Source organism: Suncus etruscus, chromosome 2 (genome assembly GCF_024139225.1).
Source record: "Suncus etruscus isolate mSunEtr1 chromosome 2, mSunEtr1.pri.cur, whole genome shotgun sequence".
Classification (NCBI taxonomy): Eukaryota; Metazoa; Chordata; class Mammalia; order Eulipotyphla; family Soricidae; genus Suncus; species Suncus etruscus.
Genome location: NC_064849.1, coordinates 125,209,435 through 125,234,637, shown reverse-complemented (window position 1 = coordinate 125,234,637; position 25,203 = coordinate 125,209,435). Strand labels below are relative to the sequence as shown.

At 38.1% G+C, this 25,203-nt stretch overlaps 1 protein-coding gene across 5 annotated transcripts in view; it reads right to left on the bottom strand.

Moving 5' to 3' along the window:
* The window catches only part of MAST4 (microtubule associated serine/threonine kinase family member 4), a 646,820-nt gene that overhangs the window by 100,049 nt on the left and 521,568 nt on the right, over window positions 1-25,203 (bottom strand). For all 5 annotated transcript variants that reach the window (XM_049768741.1, XM_049768745.1, XM_049768746.1 and 2 more), the window contains one exon: window positions 24,976-25,064. In XM_049768741.1, the coding sequence (XP_049624698.1) occupies window positions 24,976-25,064 (89 nt within the window). The remainder of the gene's footprint in view (window positions 1-24,975; window positions 25,065-25,203) is intronic.

Sequence of the window (25,203 nt, the reverse complement as noted above, 5' to 3'; positions counted from 1 at the left end):
GTTATTTCATTACTCTTATTTGCATTTATTTGATTAGTGTGAGACTGAACTTCCCATTTGTTTGCTTGTCATTTCTATGTCTTCTTTTTTGTGAGTTGTCTGGTTATGTGTGTCCTTTGCCTATTTATTTTGTAAGGCATTAGTTTTTTTCCCTTATGTTCATTTAAAAGAGCTCCTTATAACTTAATAATATTAAGCTTGTGCCCATTATAATTATTACAGATATTTTCTCAATTAAAACTTACAGAATTTTAGGCTCTTAATAAAGTCTTCATCTGAATCTTTTCCTTGATCATTTCAGTTTCTTCGTACTGAGAAATTATTTTCTTACCCTCAATATATTAAATATTCAACCATACAAACACATTTTACTTTAGTTGGATTTAATTTCCTTCCATTATATAAAGTCCATGTTTGCAAAAATCATTTTAGCTGATGTAGTACAAAGGCTGTTCACCTTGTGTCTATTCATAGAGATATACCCCACATGCCCAATAACATTTGTGGATTAAATCATTCCTTTCCAGGTGGTTTGTGATGTCTCCCTCATCCTATCATCATCAATCCCTGTCCATTTTTATTTCACGGGCTAATGGCTGCCTGCATTGTTGTCACTTTATGATGCGTATAATCTCAGGTAGACGGGACTGACTTGACTTGGCCAATCATATTTACTCAGTCTTCCAGCTACACCCTGGAGTCATGATGTCAAGTTGACCACAGTGAACATTTGTCATCTTTATGATCTGCCAGAATCTCCTGAAAGTCTCTCTGCGTGAGAGGAATTTTCCATATTAGGAGAACTGCTCCCCAAGGGTGCTGCTACCACCCATAATTCCACTCTACCTGAAGTCAGATCCCAACTTTAGTTTGAAATAAATCAAGGTGAGGAAGATTCAGCAGTGGTAAAAGAGTTTTAGGAACCCATTTTGGCAGTTAAAGTGAGAATAGACACCTGTCCCTTGAGGTGGACATGGAGGTCAGTGTTTCTGGATCCTAGGGGTCAAGGCTTTGGTAGACAGAGGTGCCTCTGAATGCTGGCCTGGTCAGATCTTCTCAGGCTTGTTGGCCTCTGAAGAACCTTACTCTCTGGGCCTCTGGAAAATTCTGTGAACTCCCTAATATAATTTAATAAATTCCTCTCTGTTGAAACTGGATAGATTGAAGCACAAAGAAAGAAACATTTACGTACACACATAATTATGAGGATTCTGACTGGACTGATTTATTAGGAATAGAATTTAAAGTGGGGAAAGTATAGTTTTGAACTTTTCTCTAATAGGCATGACATGAATCTCATAACAATTGCATTTTCCAATAATTTTGTTGTTTCTTAACATCTATCTTTTTTACATCTTTCTGGGTATTTAAGGCATATTATTTTATGTAAGGCTTGTTTATCATGAATTGCTTCTTTGTATTCGAAAATGATTATAATTGAAAAACTATACTCATATTCTATATAATCATCAAGTATACAATTTTCTTAATAAATATATTTATAATTTTTTTAAACTCAGATATTTATTTACTGTATTTGAATATACTTAATTAGAACCATGGTTAAATTAAAGGTTTTGTTTATTTTTTGTGTGCTACTTGACTACATAGAATCTCTAGAATAGACTTCACAAAAGTTCAGAGGGCTGAGTGTAGGCTCTTGCCAGGAGTCCCCTTTTACAGTCCTGCATGAACTGCATGTTCCTGAGCACTGCTACGGTGTGTCTGTCACAACCCAAAACACAAACAAACAAAATCCTCACTAGAATAAATATAATATTACGGGGGTTGAAATTTTAATGGAATATTCTAATTTTTCTAAAGAAAGATATTGGTAAGCAATCACAATAACTATATCTTATTGCATTATGGAATTCTCCAGAATTTTATTCTTTTCAACCCACAAGTAATGCTCAGAGCTTACTCCCTGGCCAGAAATTACTCTTGGCACTGCAAAAGGGACCGTTTAGGATGCTGAAGATTGACCCTGATCTTCTGTGTGCAAGGGTGTGTGCAAGTACGTGCTGTACTATCTTTCTAGTTACAAAGTATCTTTTATTCTACTATTCTTTATATACCTGTTCAGATAACATATGACCATTTTATGATTTCTAACAGTATTTGTAATATTAAACCAATGAATATTCTTAGGATAAGTTACAATTACTGTTAATTTTTTGATGTTAATGTGATTCACATCCAAAGTTTCTGAGACCAACCCTCAGTGGCACTCGGGCCACCAGAGCCACATCTGATAGTACAGAGGAGGGGCTATGCAGTCCTGGGAACCAAACCCTAGGTTGTCATTTGTGTCATGTCCCTAACTCCAAACCCCCAGTAGTTTTTGGGGCAGAAGAGACAATACAGCAGGTAAGGTACTTTCCCTTACTTGCAGCAACCAGGGTTTGGTGTCTCGACATCCCATATGGTTACCCGAGTGAAAAGCAAGGAGTACAACCTGACCATTTGTAGGTATGTTCCAAAAGATAAATAAAAAACAAAAACAAACACCCTACTAATTTTAAGTAACTCTTAAAGTGCTTGACTAAATTTAAACATTTTATCTTAAAGTTTAAAGAAGGTGCTAGTAGTCTTCTTCTGTAACAATGAAACTAATAATTGTCATGTTAATAAGCTAGATGTTAAATGTTTGAAATAATAAATTTTAAGGTATTTTGCTTAGTAATGAGTAACAACTCTTGTTTACTGTCCCATATATACCATAAACTCAAAGAACTTAGCATGTGAGTAGTTTTCCCACATCTTATCTCTGAATGGGTGTGTAAAGATAAGATGTTACTAGTTATTATTTACACTACGACATTATAAAGGACAGGTACCACACTTGCTTTTTTCTGTTAAAGTTGACCAATTCTTATACCCATCATTCCAATTCTTGATTTCATTTTGATTTGATTTAGTCATCCACTGCACATCACTGAGATATTTAGGAAATATAAAATTTATATTTGATGTCAAACAAATAATGATGTAGATATGTATATATGCATATATACAAAATATAATATTTAAGTAATATGTAAAATTTATTTTGGGAGTCATACCTAGCATAATTAGGAACTCCATCCAGCAATATTCAAGACTACCATGTGGTGTTGTGGGAACTTGGGGATCCTACTTGTAAAGCATTGTACTGCTGGGCCATCTTACAGGCTCCATGATGCAGTGTTTATGGGGCTCGTTGTCTACAGACATAGCAAACAGATTTCATTGGACACATCATTGCTTAGCAATTTACAGAAAGGATGTTTAAGATCACAATCATTTTCACAAATGAGTTTTAAGTAATGGTTTTTCACTTTGTAAATTGCTAAGCAAATTATAAAATAAACTCAGGATATCAAGGACAAACTTTGTTTCCATTATTTGTGTTTATTTTAATAGATTGTTCTTAACAATTTAGGAATCTTCAATGATAGTATCTTTATTGCTGTTCCATTTATCTTGTCTCCCACTACAAATATATTAAAAATTAATAAATTACTAATTTGTATGATATGAGTGTTTAATTTTAAAAAGTATAATTTTCTCAAATGCAATAATGGTAAGACTACTGGGAGACAGGTCAGCCCATCTTACTGTTTCTTAGGTCTAGCTATGAGTTGAAATTTTGAATTATGAGATCTACTTTGCACATAAAGACCAATCATTGGTATATTTTTATGAGCCAGTACTACTGCACTTTTGCACTGTGGAGATGATGAGATGTTACAGGGGCTTCCAATGAAAATCATGAGTAACTAACACACTCATAAACCATAAGTCAATTGCTACACCAAAGAATGTTAAAGCCATAAACTTATATTTAGTTACTACTTATATTTAGTTACTACAACTTCTTTTTTGCTAGCAAAGACAATTTCAGGAAACAAAAGGTACCGTATTCAGGTCAGATAGACACTTTTCATGACAGAAATGGTTAAGGCCTCCCATCACCAGATGAAATGAACATCCATCATTATGTCAACAGGAAGAACAGGAGGATAAAATAAAACATCTTCACAGAACCTACTGACAAAGCAGACTGCTACTGCTTATGTCAAATTTGTTGTCAGGGAAGGTATGCATATCTTGATGTTAAAAATATGCCTGGGTATCTGAAAGAGGGAGAAGAATTTCCATTTTGGCCTTTCTTTTTTGAAAATCAAAACTGTCAAATAAAATGTCTAGCAATAAGAGCAAACCTCATAATTCCGGCTAAAATTATGGCACAATAGGACCAACTCACATACCCTGTCTCCTTTAATTTCAAGGATGCTAGAATATGTTCACTCCCAAGTAAAATTACTGATCCCAGAGGAAGTGGGCTTTGCATCAATTAAGGAACTTGTCTCATTTCCTGCACTTGGCCTATTTGAAAGGATGTACACCTTTAAACAATGATGGGAATATGGATGCTGAGAATTTTTCACACACACACACACACACACACACACACACACACACACCTACATACTGAAGCACCAACACTCAATTTTCACAACTAAATTGTCTTCTTTTGTGACTGGTTGGTCTTATCCATTCTAGTAATGAGTTCTATAGTGTTTCTTCCCACATTGTAAGCAAAATTTCTAGATCTTATTGTTCCTAGTTTGTAAATAGTTTATTCAAGCTAGTAATTGAGTTATCCCAAATACTATATCAGCAAGAACATGGCCACTCCAGTGATGCTGGGAGGTCGACCCACTGGGACAAGCCTTTCCAAATGGGACATCCTCCTGAGACATTCTGAAATAAAAAGATAATCACAGCCATCACATTCTTTGTGGCACGCTTAAGCACATTCCCTTCCTCTAGAGCTTAGGTCTATCCCAACTTATAATCAATTTTTATTTTTTTGGTTTTTGGGCCACACCCATTTGACGCTCAGGGGTTACTCCTGGCTATGTGCTCAGGAAATTGCCCCTGGCCTTGGGGGGACCATATGGGACACCGGGGGGATAGAACCGCGGTCCTGTCCTATGCTAGCGCTTGCAAGGCAGGACCACCTTACCTCTGCGCCACCTTCCGGCCCCCATAATCAATTTTTCTTAATGTTTGGGATGTGGAGACCCTCCTTGCCATCATATTTTAACCCCTAAAATTCTAAAAGCTGCCAACAAAGAACATTGGGGCCAAGTATTATTTGTAGTATTCAAAAGGAATTTCAAGGTCCTCGGAATAACAAATTTTCCTTAAAAATAAAAAAAAGAACTAGGGTCAGGGAAAGTGTACAGCAGGTAAAGTGGTTGTAAGGTTGACCCAGAATCAGTCCCTGGTACAATCTATGGTCCTCTTGAACTAGGAGAAATCACTGTGTACAGAGAAACCCCAAAATACATCCCCCAGAATTAAAAATTCATAAATAGAATAATAAATATGGATATACCACCCTTTAAAGGCCATTTAAAAATAATTACTGAAATACGTATTCATTCTGGTGGCCACAGCATTAGGCACAGTGGCGGGTGGTTGCCTTCGCAACTGACCCGAGGATGGACTCAGGTTCAATTTCTCAGTATTCCATATGGTTCCCTGAGCCTGCCAAGAGTGATTTTGAGCAAAATGCCAGGAGTAACCACTGAGAGCCTCTGGGTGTGGTCCAACACCCTCTAAAAATAAATAATGTATATTCAGTCTTCTCCTTTAACTGAAAATCCAAATTAAGGGCAAGGAAAAACAACAAATTCTCATGCTTGTTGGAAGACCCAGACCTTTACGGGACCAGAGAAAAAGGTTCAAGTGCATGTCCTCATATGTGCCTGACCATGGTTTATTCCTGGCACTGAATCCTCTGGTTGTAAGCTTTTGGGGTTCTAATCACCCCTGAAATGTGGCCCTGATTGTCCCTAAGGCAACCAGAGCACAAAGCCAATTCCACAACCCCAATCCACTTAACTAATGGCCCAGTTGATTAAGATTCAATGGAAGTGAGTGGTTCCAAGACCCCTAACTGCTACTTAGGAATCTTCACACACACACACACACACACACACACACACACACACACACACAATTAAGGGTTGGAGAGATAATATAGGAAGCTAGGAAATTGCATTTTATCACAACACAAGACCAACACAATTGGTCTTCTTAGCACTGTACACTAACGGATGTGACTCCCCAAATGTCCTCTTTCAAAGAGAGAGTCTATTTACCTGAAAAAAAAAAAACTTCTTTATATCTATGGGAAAAAAGGTGAACATGACCTATTGAACTCAAATTTGTTTTATTGTTGTTGTTCAATGTTTACCCCTAACAGATGAGCCACCCAACTGCTTTGGAATGTCTGTTTTGTGTCTAAATCAGAGATTATACACCAAAAGGCAACGGTAGCATGAGATTTCTGCAGAATTAGGGGAGAAGGGAGTACATATTTTTCATAGAAAGAATTATAAAGTTCATTTCATTTATTTCATGAGTTGATATAGCTACTTCCTTATTGATTATTTGAAACTGATTCAGTCACAAAAGGAAATGTTCAGTCTAGTACCCTGCACTTTTCCAAATCACCAGTGATTCTTTTTTTTTTCTGGGTATGTTCATCTGTTTTGTTATTTTTTTTTTAATTTTTATTGTGGCCAAAGTGAGCTACAAATCTTTCACAGTAATATTTAAGGTACATAGTGACAATGAATAAGGGAATTCCCACCAGTGTTGTCCTCCTTCCATTCCTTATCCCAGCATGCATCCTACGTCTCCCTCCTTTACTCCCCAGGATGCTAACGTACAAGTGGTCCCCAACTAAATGTTCATATTTTACAGCAACATAGCTAGCTGACTCTGAAAATGCTAAGATTTCCCTCTTCCATCCTTAAAACGTAAGTGATAGAACCTTACTGATGGAATGTTTTCAATTTTATGGGTGTCTTCTTGAAAAGTGGGGGACCTAAGTTCTTTAAGTAGAACACTAAAAATATAAAGGAAGTCACACTGCAGTATTAGACACCCCTCCCCCAGAAGATTGAAATGATTCAAAGTGCTCTTCTCTAGACTTCCCTTAACCCTCCAAAGGGTACCTTCAGAGTCTGATTCCAAGGAATTAGAAGCATTGTTTTGGAAGCAGGGTTCTTGACCAGGTAATAAACTAATGAGCCTGCATTGATAGATTGGACACTCATGACCCAGGGAAGAACACTTTCTATGCCACATGTGTCTGATCCCGGGCTGGGTGGTATGGAGAACTGTGATCCCCAATGCCACATCACCCTTCCCACTCCTGTCTCTGGGGCAAACTAGAAATCTGAAAATGCTGTGGTTTCTATAATAAAATTTCCCCAATCAGCTCTGACCCTTCATAAAACAAACCATCTAAGGGACTCTCAAAGCTGGTATGCCAGCACACAGCCATTAAAGAACATTTTGTTATATAGGTGTGAAGTCTGGGTCTGATTGCTGAAAAAAAATACATTCAAGACTAAACATCATAGATGTCTACTAATTTGTTCCAGCAATCACAAGTGTACCAACTTCCACTTGGAGATGCCAAAAAAACAAAACAAACAAACAAAACAAAAAACCTGTGCTTAATTATGTCAGAATTACGCACTACATCACAGCATTTATAAGATTACATGCAATCATGTAATAATTCTTAAAATTTCATATTATTTTTGAAACTTCACAATATGATATGTAAGACATAATAAAATAAAATCTTATCAAACCTCAGGAAGTTGCAAGTTCAAAATACTAGAAGCTCCCATCTTAAGTGTAAGGAGTGAAGAACTAAAGATTGATTTGCCCAAGGAAGCACTACTGATTCCTGGCAGATATGAGCTAAAATCCAGGAGTTTACCTTGAGATACAGGATTTATTAAAATAAACCATTTAGCACTGTATCCGATCCCCAGATAAAAGGGTTTAAGTAACAGACCTTACTGAGTTACATGGAAGCTGGAGGATTCTAGTTCCACAGTGCTTGGGAAAGTAGAAACAATATGAGGAGTGGGCATTGCATGCTCCTCATTTTATCTCACTAGCTTCACCAGATCATCATGATGTCACAGGACAAAAAGTTATAGTTTTACCTCACTCTGAGATGTACTCGGATCTGTGCAAGGTTATTATGGGTGCCAACACAACACATTCTTGATGCTTATTAAATGTAAATTTGCAGCTAGAATGAGAAGACCATTTCCTGTGGGCACAATCTTTAACTCTTAGGGGCCTAAAATTTTTTCAGTAGCAACACCCACTATACAACATCACCAATACAAGACAACGCTTCCCAGATTAAGCCAAGAAATGAATCAGAGAGTGATCACATAGATTTATGTTTTTGCTATTAAATACATTGATTAAAAGAACAAAACACTGCGAATAGTCAAATTTTTCATTATGGGTTGATAGATTATGGACAAAATCATGACACAGAAAGCTGCATCCCAAACCCAGAATTTTGGGGAAAAAACACTATGGGCCAAGAATGGTAGCTCAAGTGATAAAGACATACTTTGCATGTGATGAGTCCATAGACTTGAATCTCCAGAATCATATGACCCTCAGAACCTCTAGATGTGGTCCCAACAATTTTAAAATTTATATTTGGGGCCAGATCAATAGCACAGCATGCAGGGCATTTGCCTTGTATGTGACTGGACTGAGACCAGCCCCAGATTTTGATTTTCAGGCATCCCCATTTGGTCCCTGAGCCTGAAGAGGACGAATTTCTGAGCACTAGAACCAGGAATGCAGAGTGCTGAGTGCTGGGTTTGGTCCAACTCCCCCCAAAATTATGTAAAAAATAGTAACAAATTGTTATTAGACATAAAACCATAATGTACTCAATCATGTATATACATATATTATATATATTATATATTTTTACATATATTATAAATATAATTAGATATCACGATAAAAGTACTTGATGTACAATAATCTTACAGTTAAGTAATTAACTCTGAGTGGTATCATAAGAATACATATATATTATTTTGGTTTTTGGGGGCCACACCCAGTGACACTCATGGGTTGACTCCCTGGCTATTGTGCTCAAGGAAATCGTTTCTGGCTCAGGGGACCACATGGAAATTGAAGCGAGGTCTGTCCTGAGTCGGTTGCCTGCAAGCAATGTTCTATCACTGTGCTATCCTTCTGACCCAAGAATACATATTAATTTTTGCCAGAGATGTAGCTTAACAGTAAAGTACATGCCTTGTATGCATGAGACTTGGATTTGATTCCTGTAACAAAAAAAGGATGGGCAGGGCAATGTAGGGTGATAGCTCAAAGATTGGAATATAAATTGTCTGTCAGAGACCTGTTCTGGGTATGATACCCCACCACAAAGGGCTGAGGTATGATCTTCCACAACAATGACCCCAGAAAAAACCCTGGCGCAACCCCCAGTCTGAAGCTAGAGCAGTCCCTGAGCACCATTGAATATAACCCAAAAACATAGACTAAAATAACAACAGTTGATTTTTCGATTTGTCATTGTTTTCTCATATTGTCCAGATTTTCTACAATAAATATGCAGTTTTTATAAATAAATAAAAGCTTTTAAAGACCACTAATTAAAGTTTTTTCCCACAAAGATTATCTCTTCTTTTTTTCTTTCTCTCTCTTTTTTTGATTTGAGGGTCATAACTATTTCTGCTTATAACTTATGCTTGGAGGACAACATGGTGGTAAGGCTCAAACCTGGGTCAGCTGTGTGCAAGGGAAGCGCCTACCCCCTGTACTTTCTCCTTTCTCTCTCTGCCATCTCTATCTGTTCCTGTCCTAAGAAGCATATCATATCTTCTTTCTAAATTCTACACCCTTTTTTGAATGAACTGCTAGAACATTTCCCAACTCTCTCTTTCTAGTCAGACAATCAAATTTGTTATCAATGCCAGAGCAGGATACTAATGGGCTTTATCCACACATAAACTTCTAAAGAAGTGATGCTTGCCACAATATAATTACACCTTAACATTTCTTGACCACCTCTGTAATTACTCACTGTTACCTCTTAAAGGCTTAGAATATGAAAAGCCTGTGATTTGCAAGGCTTTGTAGAGAAGGACTCACACATGCTGAATTCAATACATGAATCTACACTGAAGCATCATTAAAGTTAAAATTTTGAAGATGCCAGGGTAAATTCAAGGACAGGTAATACACTTCTGATACTTAAAAAGATATTTCTTTGGAATATGCAATTGAATAGGAAACACTGTCTTTAAGGCTTCCCTTTTAGGAATAACCATTAGGTTGAGGCCAGTTTGATGGACTTGAATACCAGGGACCTTTAAGCACTAGGTCCATAAAACACACTCTGGTTCCCACTACTGAGAGCACTGCCTAGAGTTCTTTAACTCTAGAGAACAGTTTGCCTTTCTGTGATGTCAGCTCAAAATTTCCCACCCGCTGAGCAGCATGGTCTTACTGGCTGAGTCTCAGATCCATATACTACTCTCTGTTTACATAGAGCTATAAAGTTATAACCAAAGTTCAGGGACAACTAGTAGGATGAAATCTGGTGAAATCTGGACTAGAACATAATAGTTCCAGCAAAAATGAATTGCAGAATTCTACCATATTAGTTGTGGACACAATCCAATAAAAATGATATGTTGAAAACGCAATTATTTTTTATAGAATTTGAAATTAAAGACTAGTTTTTTTTAATATTGTTTCTTTATTTAAACATCTTGATTAAAAATATGATTGTGATTAGGTTTCAGTCATGTAAAGAACACCCCCCTTCACCAGTGTAACATTCCCACTACCAATGTCCCAAATCTCCCTCCATCCCACCCCACCCCCACCTGTACTCCAGACAGGCTTTCCAGTTCCCTCATTTATGCACATGCTTATGGTAGTTCTCTGTGTAGTTATTTCTATAACTGCACTCACCACTCTTTGTGGTGAGCTTCATGAAGTGAGCTGGAAGTTCCAGCCCTCTTCTCATTGTCTCTGAGGATTGTTGCAAAAATGACTTTTCTTTTTCTTTCTTTTTTTTTTTTTGCCCTCAATTTCTGAAATTCTTTTTTTTTTTTAAATTTATTTAAACACCTTAATTACATACATGATTGTGTTTGGGTTTCAGTCATGTAAAGAACACCACCCATCACCAGTGCAACATTCCCATCACCAATGTCCCAAGTCTCCCTTCGCCCCACCCGACCCCGCCTGTACTCTAGACAGGCTCTCCATTTTCCTCATACATTCTCATTATTAGGACAGTTCAAAATGTAGTTATTTCCCTAACTAAACTCATCACTCTTTGTGGTGAGCTTCCTGAGGTGAGCTGGAACTTCCAGCTCTTTTCTCTTTTGTATCTGAAAATTATTATTACAAGGGTGTCTTTCATTTTTCTTAAAACCCATAGATGAGTGAGACCATTCTGCGTTTTTCTCTCTCTCTCTGACTTATTTCACTCAGCATAATAGATTCCGTGTACATCCATGTATAGGAAAATTTCATGACTTCATCTCTCCTGACAGCTGCATAATATTCCATTGTGTATATGTACCACAGTTTCTTTAGCCATTCGTCTGTTGAAGGGCATCTTGGTTGTTTCCAGAGTCTTGCTATGGTAAATAGTGCTGCAATGAATATAGGTGTAAGGAAGGGGTTTTTGTATTGTATTTTTGTGTTCCTAGGGTATATTCCTAGGAGTGGTATAGCTGGATCATATGGGAGCTCGATTTCCAGTTTTTGGAGGAATCTCCATATCGCTTTCCATAAAGGTTGAACTAGACGGCATTCCCACCAGCAGTGGATAAGGGTTCCTTTCTCTCCACATCCCCGCCAACACTGTTTATTCTCATTCTTTGTGATGTGTGCCATTCTCTGGGGTGTGAGGTGGTATCTCATCGTTGTTTTGATTTGCATCTCCCTGATGATTAGTGATGTGGAACATTTTTTCATGTGTCTTTTGGCCATGTGTATTTCTTCTTTGTCAAAGTGTCTGTTCATTTCTTCTCCCCATTTTTTGATGGGGTTAGATGTTTTTTTTTTCTTGTAAATTTCTATCAGTGCCTTGTATATTTTGGAGATTAGCCCCTTATCTGATGGGTATTGGGTGAATAGTTTCTCCCACTCAGTGGGTGGCTCTTGTATCCTGGGCACTATTTCCTTTGAGGTGCAGAAGCTTCTCAGCTTAATATATTCCCATCTGTTAATCTCTGCTTTCACTTCCTTGGAGAGTGCAGTTTCCTCCTTGAAGATGCCTGTAATGTCCTGGAGTGTTTTGCCTATGTGCTGTTCTATATATCTTATGGTTTGGGGGCTGATATCGAGGTCTTTAATCCATTTGGATTTTACCTTCGTACATGATGTTAGCTGGGGGTCTAAGTTCAATTTTTTGCAAGTGGCTATCCAATTGTGCCAACACCACTTGTTGAAGAGGCTTTCCCTGCTCCATTTAGGATTTCCTGCTCCTTTATCGAAAATTAGGTGGTTGTATGTAAAGACTAGTTTTTATCTCATCAACTTTCAAGAACTTTGAGTGCATATATTCCCAAGAGTATGATTCCCTCCAAAATTACAGGAGGGATGGAATGATGTCCAGGAGTGAAAGCACTTGCTTTGTACATAGCTGAACCCAGTTGTTTTTATTTTTTGTTTTTTGTTTGTTTGTTTTTGGTTTTTGGGTCACACCTGGAAGTGCTCAGGGGTTACTCCTGGCTCTATGCTCAGAAATCGCTCCTGGCAGACTCGGGGTACCATATGGGATGCCGGGATTCAAGCCACCATCCTTCTGCATGAAAGGCAAAAACACCTTACCTCCATGCTATCTCTCCAGCCCTGAACCCAGTTTTATCCTAACACTTCTATGGTCCCTTGGGCACTGCCAGGAGGGATCCCTGAGCACTTTCAGGGTGAAGCCCCAAAATGTTTTTATAAAACCTTCTACACACACACCACCTCCACCATACCACCACCATCATACCACTTCAAGAATTCCAATGTATACTTCTGTTAAAAAGACAACAGCTCTGATTTCACTAGTTTGGGTGAAATATTGCCTTCCTCACTATTCTGAGAAATTGGGAGACAAAGTAGCACTTTAACCAATAAACTTTTAAGAGTATGCAAGGCAAAGACCAGAGATAGTTCAGCAAGGGGTGGCGCTTACCTTGACCTAGGTTTGATCTCCAGGATCCAATATGAAATCCAGAGATCTACCAGGGTTATCTCTGAGCACAAATCTAGGAGTGACCCCTGAATACCATTAGGTGTAATCCAAATAACAACCCCCCACCCCGAATCCCAAAGAAAGCATATTCAAGGCATCATAAGAGAAAAATTACAGTGGGTAGGCTTCCTGCCTTGCACACAGCTGATCTGACCTGGGCCCGATCCCTAGCACAAGGAGTGATCCCTGAGAACAACACCAGGTGTGAATAATACCCAAACTGAAAAACAAATCAAACCAATATGCAATATAATGGTAGTCTTCACTTAGCCACAACTGAATATCAACACTATTTTAGTAGAGATAAATAATTGAGGCATTTGCTAAAGCTTCTTTCAAATTAAAGTTATTAAAGTGAAGCACTGTGGTACACAGGATTTTGTAAGTACTTGGGTATTTATGAGGACTCTTTTTATGTGGGTAGCATGAAGCAAGTTTGGCCTGTGGGGACTCAGCTACATTTTTGATCCTAAGACTAAAATGAAACTGCATGTACTTTTTACTAAGCAGTTTTTTATTCCTTCAACAAACCAACATTTGTTAAGTCCTGGAAGTTGCTGCTAACTTGCTCATTTAATTTGCCACTCCCCCTTTCTGGGAACTCATCATCTCTAGGGTTCTGAAACACCACATTCTCTTCTTTCTCTCCTGACTCTCAAGTTACTGCTTCTCAATTTCTTGCTGACTACTTACCTCTCAGGTTCGCGAAATGCTGGTACTATAGGGCTCAGCCCATGATTCTGTCTTCTTTTTCTTTTTATCAGAACTTTTCTTATCAAAGTTTTCATTTCCTCCACAGATTCTGAATGTATAGTTATGGAAGAATGGCTTCTGAAGATGTCTCAACAGCAGTCTCATTCTCTGAGACTCAGACGTATACAATAGCAACTTATTTATGTCCTTTTCATTTCTCATGGGCATCTTAAACCCAATGTCCACTCCTCCTGTCTCTTCTCTCTTGGGAAGTGCCACTTTCACCCATCAATATTCTCAGCAAGACATCTGTTACCCCTAATTAACTCTCTCACTCCAAATCTAACCTGTCACTAAATACTATCAATTCTAACTTGAATACATATAATTTAGATTCAACTGGTAGTTTAGTAACCAAATCAAGCCCTCAAAAATCTTCAGTGGACAGGCACATAAATATTTTAAAAAAGGTACAAAATTTGTTTTTTTAAAAACTTAGGTAACTTTCCTTGTAGATAGAGGAAAAATATATCTCCTGAGTTTGAAATAAGCCATCAGGCTAGAATTAAAAAAAATATAAGTCATTTTATTTGAACTCAGGAAAGCTTTAAAATTAAAACACCCAGCTTCCAAAAGCTTCACTTACAATGAAGTAGAAAGCAAAAGCCATACCAAGGCTATTCAGATTTAATTTTCCTACATCTAAAGATCAGGGGAATATGGGAGATGTCAATCATCAAATTATTATTAGGAATAGGTTACATGCAAAATTGCAAACTTCTCCCAAGACCAAAATGATAAATGCAGATCAGGGTAAACAGTCTGCCTGAAGGATTTAACAAATTCTAATGATACATCCCTGATCACTGATTCAACACAAAGCAATACCCCCAAAATGAGGCAAACACTCTGACTGACGTCAGTCCATCTGATTTTATCATTCTTTTCCTTAAGCAGGAAGGGCCTGATGTGTCATTACTCAAGCCAACAATTGGCAATTACACAAAGGCTAAGATTATTTTTTTAACTGTGAGCATAGCAACATGGACTAAGAAGGATACTTCTATCTAACCCACGGAATATGATTTAAGAAATTCCAAACATCACACAACAGATACATGCTGACATCACACACTATATTAAGAAATCCTGTCTTGGGAGGACCCACGAGGGTTTTATAAAACCAGGTGACCCAAGGTGAAGCTCCATTTATATAGACTAAGTTTAGCCATGTGACTGAACCTACACAAATAGACTAAGTTTAGCCATGTGACTGAACCTACACAAAATGAAATTTCTGAGGAGGAAACATCCAGGTACTCCGGACTGAAACCAAGTTTTATAAGTTTAAGTCTATTTAGTTGATAGTTTTTTAGGACCAGGAAAAACTGACAGTGAGTGATCACTTTAGAGATTTTCTTAACTTTTTTATTTTTATTTTTATTTATTTTATTATTATTATTAATTATTTTTGGTTTTTGGGCCACACCCGGTGATGCTCAGGGGTTACTCCTGGCTATCTGCTCAGAAATAGCCCCTGGCAGGCACGGGGGACCATATGGGACGCCAGGATTTGAACCAATGACCTTTTGCATGAAAGGCAAACGCTTTACCTCCATGCTATCTCTCCGGCCCCAACTTTTTTATTTTTTAAAAGAGTATTTTAGGGGGCCAGAGTGAGAGCACACCAGCAGGGTGTTTGTCTTGCAGCGGCTGACCAGGACGAACCCGCGTTCAATCCCAGCATCCTGTATGGTTCCTTGAGCCTACCAGGAGTGATTTCTGAGTGCAAAACCCAAAAGATAAAATAAATTACTAAAAAATTATTTTAAAGAAAGTACTTTAGTGGGAAGTCAAGCAACTTAATATTTATTAAGGCTAACAAATAGCTTGCAATGCCATAGTTGGTACATCAGCATATCCTATTTCCCATAAACAAAGCAGCAAAAGAACCTTTTATTCTGCCCACTATGGTTCTATAGTCAACAGAGGAGATAATGCCTTAGTAATAAGCATTTTTATTAAATTATTACAAAGTATATTCAAGGAGTTTGACAACTTATATTCCAAGCATGAAAAACCTGCTGAAGATTTTGAGATAAAAGCTACAAATCAAATGAAACAAAGGCACTGTTACACTCAGGATTCTGTCCCTTTTCTCGCCTCATATCTAAGGAGAAATTTCTCACTGAACCTACAGATCATTCATCTCTATTGACCTAAGTGATTCCCACCAGCCCACTGAAATCCAGAAGCAACAGCTTCCTCTGCCTCCACATGTCTCGTGCTCAAACCTGAGATACCACAAACAGCAGAGCAGAAATATCTAAATGGGGTTTTCTCCTCTTGTTGTTTGGGCAGTTGAGAGAAACTTGATTTTATTTTGTTTCTTTGGGTTCTGGAGTCACACCTTGTAGTAGTCATGTCTTACCCGTGACTCTGTTCAAGAATCACTCCTGGTGGTGCTTGGGAAACTCTGTGGTACGAGGGGTCAAACCAATTCTCCTACATGCAAGGCAGATACTTCTAAAACCCCTCCCAGCCCAAGATCTTTCTTTCTTTTTTTTTTTTTTTTGGATTTTGGGCCACACCCTTTGATGCTCAGGGGTTATTCCTGGCTATGTGAGCATAAATTGCTCCTGGCTTGGGGGACGATATGGGATGCTGGGGGATCGAACCACGGTCCGTCCTAGGCTAGCACACACAAGGTAGATACCTTATCGCTTTGCTCCGGCCCCAATCTTTCACCTTAATCCTTATATGCTATTTCTCTATCAGTGGTCCTCAAACTATGGCCCGTGGGCCACATATTGTATTTGTATCTGTTTTGTTTCTTCATTGCAAGATAAGATATATGCAGTGTGCATAAGAATTCATTCATAAGTTTTGTTTTTACTATAGTCAGACCCTCCAATGGTCTGAGGGACAGTGAACTGGCCCCCTGTTTAAAAAGTTTAAGGGTCTTCTTTAACAGGGAATTTAACAGAGATGTAACTGTAATCCCAAATCAGATTATTTAAATAGACCTCATCCAAGCAATGAGATTTAGTCCAAACAATAAATACTTTCAAAGAATGAATTTTCAGGACCAGGGGATAGTTGCGTGGCTTTAAGCATAAATTTGAGTCAGAGCCACAACACACACCAAACCCAGTTGTGACAGCTTTGCTTTTTATACCGGGCAGCTCTGCTGTCTGTCTGACATCCCTGTACCACAAGCAAATTTTCAGCCACACTGCAGCCAGGCATGTGTGAGCTAAACTAAAGAGAATGTTATCATGAGCACCAGAACAAAACAATAAAGATAAAAATAAAGATATACAAAAACCATGAGCACCACAACCAAGTATAAAAATTAATCACCTCCATAACAAAGGAGACAAAGGAGAGAAATAAACTAATAAAAAGGGAACTTTCTCTGGCTGGTGGCAGGTCAAGTTAGAGATGAGAACAGAGAAAGTACAGTGTTAGGAAGGCTGGAGGTACCACTATGGGTTCCAAGATAGGGGAGGGCAGACTCTGAAGGCAAAAAACAGGGTGTGCTGACAGCCATCCAGCTGGGACCTTACTCTTACCAATGCTAGGATCCCAATCTGTCTACACTCTGAGGCTTGGCAGTCAATTCTTCCTCAGCCTCTAGACTGACATCTAGAATTTGGCCCTATACTCCAAGCAAAGAACCAGGGGATTCTGCCCTGTCAATGCTATAATGAACAAATGGGGCCTGGAACATTGCTCAAGAGGTAGAGCACATGTTTCTCATGAGCAAGGTCCTGAGTTTGATCTGCTGTACTGCATGCCCCTGCTACATCTCCCAGTGTGACTCTGGTAGCCCCTGAGCACCTCTGAGACTTGTCCCCACAACAAATGATATTAATTATATTAATAACATTAATTAATTATATTAATTACAAATATTAATAAATGAATGTTGTTTTTATAATTACAAAAACCATGTATTTAAAGGATATAGAGAAATAAAATATAATTGTCATAGAGATTTGTTTTCCTACGATTTTACTAAGGCACTATGACTTACAATTTCATGTGGACATTTTTCCAACACCACACCTACCACCAGTCCCCAGCTCTCTCCACCATGTTCCAAAGATCCCTCCCATCCATCCTGGTCATCCCCAGGTAAGACCAGTTCTTTTCTCTGAACATACATTGATTTGATGGAGTGGGGTCAACACTCACAGATGCTCAGAGGTTTCTCCTGGATCGACGCAGAAATCACTCCTGGCAGGCTCAGGGGACCAACCATATGGGATGCCAGGAATAGCAGCCACGTGTGAATCAAACTCCCTACCTACTCTCCTATCACTCCGGTACCCTGATTTCTTACTTTCTATCCCATCTAGGAGACAGATACCCCATTAGAAAGATAATTCTCTTATTATATCTCACATATGAGAGGAATAATCCTACCTGTTCCTCTCCTGACTACATTCAGCATGATACCCTTTAGTTATGTAGTGGCAAACTTCAGGATTTAATTTCTTTCTTACAGCTGCATTGTATTCCATTGTGTATATATACACTACAGTTCTTGACCCATTCTTCCACTGTTGGGTTCTTCCATATCTTAGCTATTGTACTAACCATTGCAAAAAATATAGACATGCATGTATCCTCTCAAATTTATTTCGGGGATTATCAAATATTGCTTGGTTATATCCTATTTATACTACTAAGAGAAATCTCCATTCTGCTAAACATGGAGGGGGAGATGTCATATGGTTCAACCTATGTAGAAAGTACTATGCAGATTTCTCAAAATAGAGAGGAGAAACTTCTCCAAATTTGGTGATGGCGGAACACAACTTCAAAGCTAGAACATTAGTATTGAAGGTAAGGTACTTGCCTTCTATGTAGTCAACCCATATTTGGTCCTCAGAATACTGTATGACCCCTCAAGTCCACCAGGATTGATACATGAGCACAGAGCCAGGAGCAAGTCTGATTACCACCAGATGTAAATAAAATATAAGTATACCCAATAAAACCCACAAAATTTAAAATTTTCAAAATGTGCAGCAGAGATACACTATCTGGTACACCAATAGTCATTTCCTTTTGCTACTGCCAGTGGCATTGGAAACATGAGAATTTATCTTTTTTTCCTTTTTTTGTGGGGGCACACCCAGTGACACTCAGGGGTTACTCCTGACTATACACTCAGAAATCGCTCTTGGCTTGGGGGACCATATAGGATGCTGGGGGATTGAACAAAGGTCCCTCCAGGGTCAGTCACATGCAAGCAAACACCCTACCACTGTACTATCACTCTGGTCCCAAGAGAATTTGTCAATGAGATTGCTACTCTAAGATGACTGCTTTTCAAATACTGAAAAACATTTTCCAATATTATACGTATTAGTAAGTTTTTTCTTAGAAAATTCATTCACTTCAATGAGAGAGGGAAGTAAAAAGTCTGTCTGAAATACAGCAGGGGGGTTAGGAGGTGGGAGATTTGGGGCACTGATGATGGGAATGTCACATTGGTAAAGGGGGGTGTTTTTATATTAACATAAATTTTATTTTGATCATAGTGGCTTACATATTGTTGACAATAATATTTTAGGTACATGTTTACATAAAATCAGGGGGAATTCCCATCACCGGTTTGTCTTCCCTACTCCTCTGTTTTTGTCCTACCTCCCATATCCTCTTCCCTCACCCCCAGGGCTGCTAGAATATGTGGTCCCCTCTGTACCTATCCTATTATGAATGTTGTTTTAACCTCCTACATTTTTGGTTTGTTATACAGCAATAAAAACCTAATGCAGATATAGTATTTTGTTTCCTTTATTAGTTTTATTTTCAGTGTCTTATTATTATAATACTGCCTCAAGCTAATTTCCTTATCTTCATATTCCCCAAAGATAAACAGTCAAGTTTTTCCATTCTCTTTCCAAATATTCCCTATATTCATGCATAAATATACAAGTGAGTATGCAACTGGATATATACTTTAAAACATAAACAACATACATATAAACTGACATGTATTTTCTTCATTGATTATATATCTTTGGCATCTCCAATATGAAAACGTGAAAGCCTTTCTCATTTTCTATTCTCTGCATCAACCAAGCAGCACTAGATCATATGTTGAACCATTATCTACTAAACCAATCTCCTACTGAAGGACATGTCAAATAAAGTGGTCAAATTTACCTTTCATTTGCTAGTTACAAGCAATGCTACTCTTAAGATTTTCTGCTATTCTGTAAAATGACAGTAAGGTAAATTCCTAGAGAAGTGCTTGTTAGGTCAAAAAGTACATGAAGTGAAATTTTACTCTGCAAACCATTACCTAAACTGGTTGTTACAATTCATGTCAACACAGATGCCAAGTGAAAGATTTACTTTCCAATCACCTTGTGATCTTGGAATTCTATCAATGACTTGGAATGTTTGATAATATGCTATGAACGATGCTGTCTACATTTCTCTTACAATTTTAATGAATCATCAGTTCACAATGTTTTTCTTGGCTATTTCATTTTGACCATTCTATGATCATTTATTGCATTGACCTACTTTCTCCTCGGAACTAACTAGAGGATAGTCATACAATTTGAACAAACTCTGTGTATATTGTAGCAATAAGGCATGTGTCAGTTACAAGCACAAAAGTATCTTCCATACTGGGTATGGAGAAACAATGCATGCTTTAAGTGTAACTGACCTAGGTTGCTAGAATATACCCTTAGCATCTTACAGCACTAGAAGCTGTGGTTGCTTTTCTACCTGTATTTCCTCTCCTATGCTATTCATCTTTCTTTCAGGAACCTCTAAGCATGCCACAAATGCTACATTGTTTGTGAAGATAAGCTCCCAAACAGGACACCAGTGTCTCCGTTTTCCCCAGGTACTACTGAAATCTTTTTACAACTGAGTTTGTTTACTCATTCCTGCCATTGTACTTGGCGAGTATGAATTCATGTCAGCAATGTGGGGCCTAAACCACATCAACAACAGAACACAAAGTGGAATTTTCTCTGTATGACCACTAAATACTAAGAAGGCCATTTCCCTTCATTCCATTCTCCATAGAAGATTTAGAAACCGTCATCGGTCTTCTACATTACAGGTCGCCTGCATTGGAAACATACAGGAGTGGGAAGTTTCAGGAACAGAGAACAGAGAGTGAGAAGTATGTTCCCTTCAAGAAAGCCTTGATAATGGTTTCATTAGTACTTTACATTTTCTTCTTTTCTTTATTGTTTGGCTTTTGGAACATATCCAGATATGGTCATGCTTACTCATGACTATTTAGGAGTCACTCTTGGTTACCAAATGTGTGGGGCACTATATGTGGCGTAGGCCATCTAACCAGGGTGGTTCCATCAAGTTAAATGTCTCAACTCCAGTAGTTTATGTCCGACCCCAGGTATTTTCTTCATTTAATATGGAATTTGATTCCTTCTGACTACATAAATATCTTTTCTCAACTTATAAAAGCCACAAAGAAACAAGGTAGTGGTTTTGTTACAAGGAGAACAAATTAAATTCTCTTAGAATTTGAGAGACAAGCTTCTTTGCTTACTTTTCTGGTCAAAAACATAAAATCTATTGAAAGGGGCAAGGAATTTATACTAAGGGGAGAAAAGAGAAAACAAAAATAATGAAAAGGTTCATTAAGGTTTTAAGCACATTTGCTCTTATCTCAATATTAGAACTGAAGAAAATCACAGCAATAAAAGAACTAATCAACAAGTACATAAAATGTGGTGCAATTACCAAAGGGCACTTCAAAGAGAAGAGGATTACATTTGTCTAATCACAACTGAATTACATGTAAGAAATAGAATTCATCATTCATTAAGCACCTACTATAGAGTGTTGGGCACTCTACTAGAGGAACAGGGATGGAAAAAAGAAGGTAATTGCAGTCCCTAAGTAAGGTCTTATCTGGCCTTCTGGCAGCCTTTACTAAAATAAAAATGATGTAATATGAATATCCAAACCATAAATCTCAATAATATAGATAGCTGTGCATGCATTACAGGAAATTCAGGATTGTCAAATACTAAGGCCTCAACCCAATAAAATCTCCCAGGATTTCTCAATAGTCAATACCATAAACTTGGTTTTACAATGACTCTTTTTGGGGGTTGGAGAGATAGCACAGCAGCAAGGTATTTGCCTACATGCAGCTGATTCAGGATAGATGTTGGTTCAAATACCAGCATCCATATGGTCTCCCCGTGCCTGCCAGGAGTGATTTCTGAGCACAGAGCCAGGAATAAACCCTAAACACTGCTGGGTATGACCCCAAACAACTATAACAACAAAAAGACTCTTTTCCTTTGAACTCATAATTGTGGGATATTCCTAAACAAAACACTGTTTTGTAACAGCATCGTGTCAACTGTACAGAAATGGCTTAAGTCACATTTTTGGCAACCTGCTTTTATTATCCAACACTACCTTGGACTTTTACCCATAAGATTGGCTGAGTACTATATCATTACTTTCTATGCATGTTGTTATGTGCATTATGATGTTACAATTTATGTTTCCCAATGGGTAGATATAGTCTGCTTCAAATATTTAGCAAATGAATCTGCTATGAACTGTCTTGGACATGCCTTTTCTTGCTTAAGAGTTTATTTAAACTGGCAAGGCAGAGTACCATTTTTTCTGCCCAGGTTCATTTGAACATTTATAACATCGTTTTCAAGCACTACACTACAAACAGATGGGCTATGGGCAGCTGATAAAAAACACATGTATTTGTTCTGACATGCACCAGGGGCCAGGCTATAAGGCAAATAAAGATTTTGTGGATCTATAAAGCCTACATGTTGGCTATATCTCAACCCCTAGTAGAAGTAGCACTCTTCATAGTGTAATTTTAATCCACTTATTTATTTTTACCTATTCTGTTATTTGCCATTGTAAACAAAATATTCAAGTAAACAGTAACTTCCTCTATTCTTTTCTCTCTCCCATCTCTTTTCCTCAAACATGTAGCAGTTAATTGAGAGCCACTGTGAGCTCAAGGACTAGCTACCTAGGAGAGACTGAGACAGTCCCCAACTTTGAGATACTGAATCAACATCATCTGAAAGCTTCTGAGTAGTCTAATTGCCTAAGAGAAAAAATGGAAGTAGACCATTATGATTTAACCTTTCAATCCAGCATACAGCACGATTCTCAAGACAGCTTCCTAAAAATCTTCAAAATATTCCTCAAAATTCTAGAGAATCATTTAGAAACAAAACTCCTTCTACCTATCAGCATTCATCTCTCTGTTCACTTACACAAGCAAGCTTGACACATCCCACACTGTGGGCACCCATCAGAAATTCCCCTTTTCTCCTTGTTTCTACTTGCCAAAGTCTTACTCATCCCTCAACATCTTGAGCAAGTAATTATTTCAAACTCTCCCAGACTCTCCTGATGAAATTCACCATTTCTTTGCATCATCTTGGATAGAACCTTAATGCATACATACACACATGCACTCATACACTCACTCATACATATACCAAAGACATCTTAATTGCACTAAGTGTGTAACATGGTTCTACCTTCCTTATAATTAGTATTTGAGGTCATATGCCTCATCTCATCAATTCTCATTGTCCCTATATAGTTGTGGATGGAATATAGGTAAGATCTGTTTCACATTCAGATAAAACTTTAAAGAACCTCATATATACTTTGGAAGACATATTCTTAAGTGTTCATAGCAGCACTGCTTGAAATGACTAATTTATATACATTTTAGATACATTCAATTTTAGGAAGAAAATATGCTAAATATTTTGAAAGGGTCTAAGATATGTGGCTCTCAAGTATTGTTTTTGACATACTGAGTATTATATGTTGAAGGGTTTGAGAAATGACAGGTGTAGAAAGGATTTTCTGACCTTCTCTAGAAAGAGATCAAAACCCAAAGTGACAGATTGCCTTCTTAAACCTAGAAGAAAGGAGCATCTTTATCTCTGAAGAGGAGGGATAGAAAGAAATGGAAATAAAAAGGCCCTGCTAAGTTTCCCTGTTTATTACACTTGTTTGTTTGTTTGTTTGATGTTTTGAGGTCATACCTGGCAGCACTCAGCAGTTATTCCTGGTAGGCTCAAGTGACTACATAGGATGCCGGGATTCAAAGGCTGGTTGACCTTGTTCAAGAAAAATTCCCTACCTGCTGTAGCCCCTTCCTTTTCACAAGTCTTTTTTTTTGTGTTTTTTTTTTTTTTTCGGGCCATACCCGTTTGATGCTCAGGGGTTACACCTGGCTAAGCGCTCAGAAATTGCCCCTGGCTTGGAGGGACCATATGGGACGCTGGGGGATTTGAACCGCAGTCCTTCCTTGGCCAGCGCTTGCAAGACAGACACCTTACCTCTAGCGCCACCTCGCCGGCCCCCTTACAAGTCTTAATTCATCTTTCTACTCTTCATCATATCTACCAGAAAGACATGCAAGCTGAGCACTCCCTTATGCCCTTTGTTTCTTTATTAAGGCTCACATGTCTGTAAAACATTCTACACATCAGGTGTGTAGAATATACATGTTTCATGTTTTCCCCTGTTAATCTATTTTAGTGGAGAGCTTAAAAGGATAAATGAAAATATATGCTTCTCTCCCGAAGATTCTTTTTTTTTTTTTTTGGCCACACCCATTGACACTCAGGGGTTACTCCTGTCTATGTGCTCAGAAATCACTCCTGGCTTGGGGGGACCATATGGGACAATGGGGGGATCAAACCATGGTCTGTCCTAGGCTAGCGCTTGCAAGGCAGATGCCTTACCTCTAGTGCCATCGCTCTGGCCCGCCCGATGATTCTTAACATGAATCCTTTTCATCTGAAGGATCATGTCCATATTTCCTATAGATAATCCAATAGGAAGCCACTGCATGATCCATAAAGTTAGAAATGGGGGAAGAGACAGTAAAAATCACAATGTCTATATTCATTTTTAGGTACTGTCTCAATTTCAGAGGAATTTCCAATTCAAGGAAAGGAAAGAAAAGCTTTGAACTAACTTATCAGAAAGTATCAAACTTAGTGATATGTAACAGAGAAACCATGTGACAGAAAGTCACATTTGAATTTTAAAGTGACTGTATTATTTACAAAACTAGTCCAAAGAAGCAAAGCAAAACTCAAAACAAGGGAAAGTACCTGCGTGAGCAGAAAGTGGTGAATGTGGACGAGGCAATGCTGGAGACTGCCCATTGCCTATCAAACTCTTCCGGTTACTTGTCCGGCAACTGTTGGAGGAAAAGAAAAAAAAAATTGAAACCGAGAACTGATAATATACAAACACACATTAAATTTAGGAACAGACTGGGTTGATGTGACTTATTTATAAGTATGCACTCACTAATGTTTAAGGGGTGGTTGATTGCC